The sequence below is a fragment of the Octopus bimaculoides genome, chromosome 1 (genome assembly GCF_001194135.2).
Source record: "Octopus bimaculoides isolate UCB-OBI-ISO-001 chromosome 1, ASM119413v2, whole genome shotgun sequence".
Lineage (NCBI taxonomy): Eukaryota > Metazoa > Mollusca > Cephalopoda > Octopoda > Octopodidae > Octopus > Octopus bimaculoides.
Genome location: NC_068981.1, coordinates 40644888 through 40649613, shown reverse-complemented (window position 1 = coordinate 40649613; position 4726 = coordinate 40644888). Strand labels below are relative to the sequence as shown.

The 4726-nt window shown below is 34.8% G+C and overlaps 1 protein-coding gene across 1 annotated transcript in view; it reads left to right on the top strand.

The window, feature by feature from the left end:
• Window positions 1–4726, top strand: part of LOC106871166 (histidine ammonia-lyase) — a 59155-nt gene that overhangs the window by 34946 nt on the left and 19483 nt on the right. The window contains exons 5-8 of the mRNA XM_014917497.2: window positions 334–371; window positions 1213–1338; window positions 3798–3937; window positions 4051–4098. Coding sequence (XP_014772983.2) covers window positions 334–371; window positions 1213–1338; window positions 3798–3937; window positions 4051–4098 — 352 coding nt within the window. The remainder of the gene's footprint in view (window positions 1–333; window positions 372–1212; window positions 1339–3797; window positions 3938–4050; window positions 4099–4726) is intronic.

Genomic DNA, 4726 nt, shown 5'->3' with positions numbered 1-4726 from the left:
CACACACACACACACACACACACACACACACACACACACACACGCCCTCTCATGCATGCACACTCATTCACTCAAATTTCGAAATATAAGGTCGTAAATTAGCAAAATCTTTATATAATCAGATAAAATTCCATGAAGCACTCTTATTTCAAATCCCACCAAAGATAGTAACAGTCCCTTCTCCAAGGGTGCTGTTTAGGGAAATCGATTCAGCACCATCTTATTGTGAATGAATCATTTTCACTACACAGGTATATATTCACTCGCATTTTGTTCATTAATTTAACAAAAAAATGCCTTTTGCCAACGGTCGAATATATTTTGTACTTCCAGAGAATTACAGGAAAATTTGATCAGATCCCATTCTGCAGGTAATGTAATCATTTTATCCTTCTCTTTGTCACCCCTCCCCTCAGCATATGGTAATTCCACTCTTTTGGATGGCGGGGGTATTATGTAGGACTCTATTATCTAAGGAATCCTTTCTTCATTCAAGACGTTAACATGTAATATGGGGAAAATTTGTCTGCCATTTCTATAATGGCATAGAGATTCCATCGTTACCTTGTGTATTCATTATGTGTATGCAGAAAGGTGTGAATAGCCAGCGTTTCTTTACATCCTGAAATAAAACCCCGTTGGAAGTCCCACTGGAAGTAACCTTGCCTTTCATTCTTCTGGAGTAGATAAAATGAGTACCATTCAACTCTACCTTAACACCTTTTCAGCTCTATCTTTCCCCTTTTCTCAATCCTTATCATTAATCTTATCCTCCTCCATGTTTACTGCCTACTTCCCCATCCTCTATTCTTACCGCCTATCACACCTCTACTTTTCTCCGCATCTCTCACTCTTTCTTCTGTCCTCTCTCAGTTATAGAGGCTTCTTTAAACCACAAACTTTTAAAATTATGAAGCGATCATCGCTAGTGATGGTGCCACAAAAATAGCATTAGGAGCATTCTGAAAATAGTTGGTTTTAGGAAGAGCATCAACCGTAGAAACCGTGCCAAAGTAGACATTGGTGCATGGATGAAGTCCTCTGACTTGACAGGCTCTAACAAACCATTCAATCCAAGCCTGCATGGAAGCCAGACGTTAAATGAGGATAACTGCTTTATGTTAGAGACAATTATACGTCTACATACACACGTGACAATGTATTTAACAAATAATGAGACGTCTTTTTAAAATATACTATTATTTACTGTAGGTGTTGGTGAGTCTATAACACTTGAAAGAATCAGGATGCTGTTGGCCTTGAGGATTAATGTTCTTGTTAAAGGATACAGCGGTATTTCTCTCGAAAATCTCAAGAAATATGTCGACGCATTCAATAGTAAGTATACATTCATATTCTTACCACGTGAAAGTTATTTCCATCTCTGTCCTCTTCTCCTCCTACTGCTGCTGCTCTTCCTCCTCATTCTCATTTCCATTCAACATTAGTAACTTTCCTGCAGACTTGATGTCTATCTCTGTGTCTTGCAGTTACGTAGTTCTGGGGTTTAATCCACGACATCGCATGCTGGGAAAGTCCTTGTGCTGACAAATTGACAAATGTCCTGTGAATCAAAATGCAAACTGTGTGGGAGATATCGTTATATATATATATAATGACAAATAAGAAAGATAGAGTGAGCAAGTCATTTTTACTATTCTAATTTACAATAATGTAATCTTAATTAAGTACAATTAATTTTGCAACAACATGTAATAATACATGCAACTGCGGTTTACTTTCCACCTACTATTCAGGTTAACTCTAATAACATATGTTGAATATGATTCTTCAGAATTGCGTACAGAATGATATGCTGAACTAATTTAAAGATCACTGGATATATTCATTCCGTGTTGGACGTGTTCACATGCTCATAAACGAAAGAGTTGTAAATTGAAGTAGTTGAATAATTTACTCACTCCACTCATCTTATTTTCAAGAAGATTATAACGATAAAGTTAATAGGTTGCTTATTTACAAGTCAAAAAGAAAAAACGAGAAAAATAATGGTTCATTATTAACTGACATTGCACGGGTCTTGATCAAAGCTATCAATCATCCACTGGCTCAATCTCTTTTACTGTAAACAAGTACAATAGAGAAGTACGAGGCACTGGAGACAAGTATTCTTTTTTAGTTTATGATTTATCTTTTCCATATATCAACCACACGTATATACATAAATTACATACATACATGCATGCATGCATGCATACATATCTATCTATCTATCTATCTATCTATCTATCTATCTATCTATCTATCTATCTATCTATCTATCCATCCATATATATATAAATATATATATACACACACACGCACGCACACACACACACACACACACACACACACACACACACACACACACACACACACATATACACATACATATGCATATATATATATTCATACACATAGATAGCTATACATTGACGATATACGTACATACGTATTGAACTTGGGACTTCATGGCTGCGAAACGAATTCTTTAGCTATTATATTACATTACATTAGTTACATACATACATACATACATACATGCATACATATATACATACAAGGTGGCTGTCATCTCGGAGACGAATTGACAAATTATCTAGATGTTAAAGACAATGGCTCTCAACAACACTTGTGTTGAACTTTAAAATCAATAACACCTTGCCCAACGCCGCTAAAGACTCTGCCCTACATAACCAAGTAGTCCAGAAACAATTAAGAGCAAGATCTCCGGACGCAATGAGGAGGGTGTTATTTTGGAATTTCCTTCCAGAGAAATGTGTTAGCAAAGACCAGGGCTGTTGAATGTATGTTGACTCTACTGAGTTCATTTACCCTTTGACAGTATTTCATTTCCGTCCTGCTGGGTGTCCAAACAAAAACTCTCCTCCTTACCAACAATACTTAGTCTGACCCTGCAACTGGTTGTACTGGATTACATGTTACCGGTAGCCAGAAGAATTACCTAACATATACATACATACATACATACATACATACATACATGCATATTCTTGATTCATATTTGTAAATAAAATATCTAGAAGATAAATTTACTTTGAGGAAATCTCAGGCTTTTAGAAGTAACATGATCCTCTTTGATTTCTAAGCTGAGCAGGTCTGTTTTGTTTATTGAGTCCAAATTTAGATAATCATATTTGGCTTTTGCAGAAAGCTATCTCTTGTATTGATTACTCAAATACAAAAACGCCCTCGACAACACTATTAAAATCGTCTACTCATATATGGCATTGTTGTTGAATAACTTTTGAAAAATTCGTTTGTCTCAGAAAGTAAAAACGGGAAAATACAGTATGGTAATGAACTAAATGACTTTTAATAAATATCCCATATATTATTGTATTCAAATCCTACCAATGTTCGCCGCTTTTCACTCATCCCCGTGATTAACGACCGATTTCTTAAATCTGTGTCTCTATGACAAAGTTAGAAATTACAGTTTATTCTGAGGAAATAGGTCAGTATTATCAGCGTTTGTTGGTTCTCTTTGCTTGAATTTTTGACATTGTTGCCAGAGGAGATATTGGTAGGGAGGGAGTTTCCAGTTGCATTGTTTACAAGGAAATATTGTGTGAAGGTCAAGATTTACTGGAAAAGGTAAGGTAGAGAAGCAGAAAACTTTGCTTAAACTCTAACTGGAGTCATACGTAGCTGGTTACTTTAAAAGAACAAGAATCATCGCAGGAGCAGTTGAAGGAACAGAAGTGGAAAAATACAATGCGCCAGAGATTGTAATTTATATTTCTAGTTATTTAATTCATGTTTTTGTTTATTAGATTCCCTTTTGCCATGGGTTCCAGAAAAAGGAACTGTTGGGGCAAGTGGAGATTTGGCGCCCTTAGCTCACCTTGCATTAGGAATGATGGGTGAAGGTAAAATGTGGAGTCCAAAAACTGGATGGGCTGAGGCAAAAGATGTAAGTACTCATCGACTTTTGTTCTGTTAATTCTATTTTCAAATTTTGGAATGTTTATCAAATGGTTAAATTATTTGTGACTCGTACTAATGAGCTATGAAATTATTTTTCAGGTGTTAAAAACTTACAATCTGCAACCAATTAAACTTGGTCCAAAAGAGGTAAAGTCAAACTAACTTAATTTCATATATCATCTATTCACATAACAGACAATGTGTGCTTTTGAAAAGCAATATCATACTACATCTTTACAAACAGTTCAGTATGTGAAAGTTCATTTGACATGTATCACATGTAGAAGCATTGATTTGTGTTCTTACAAGGGGCGATAAGTGTTAAAGATATTTGACCTTATCTTTAAATCTTCTAGATTTTTGTGGTTTATTGTTGTAGGGGACTGTATTGTCGAAGATTTTTATACATTCGATAGCAAGATAGAGATACTTCTACGGATGTTATTAAAAAAGTATTTTTTAAAACTTTGGCTGGTGTAGAGTTTTATATTAATATACATGTTTTTTGTTACGTTTACTACATGTTACGTATTTATGTGTAGGTAAGTTGAGGGCAGAGGTTAAAAATGTTTGCTACTTAGATACTTAGATTATTAGTGATAATTATTTTACGGTCGAAAATTTTGTAGTTGTTAAAGTTTTTAAAAGGCTTCTTTTCAAAATGTATCATATATATGATATTTGCATGTGTGTGTGCGCGCGTATACATACATACATGCATACATGCATACATACATACATATATACATACCTATATATATATATATATATATAT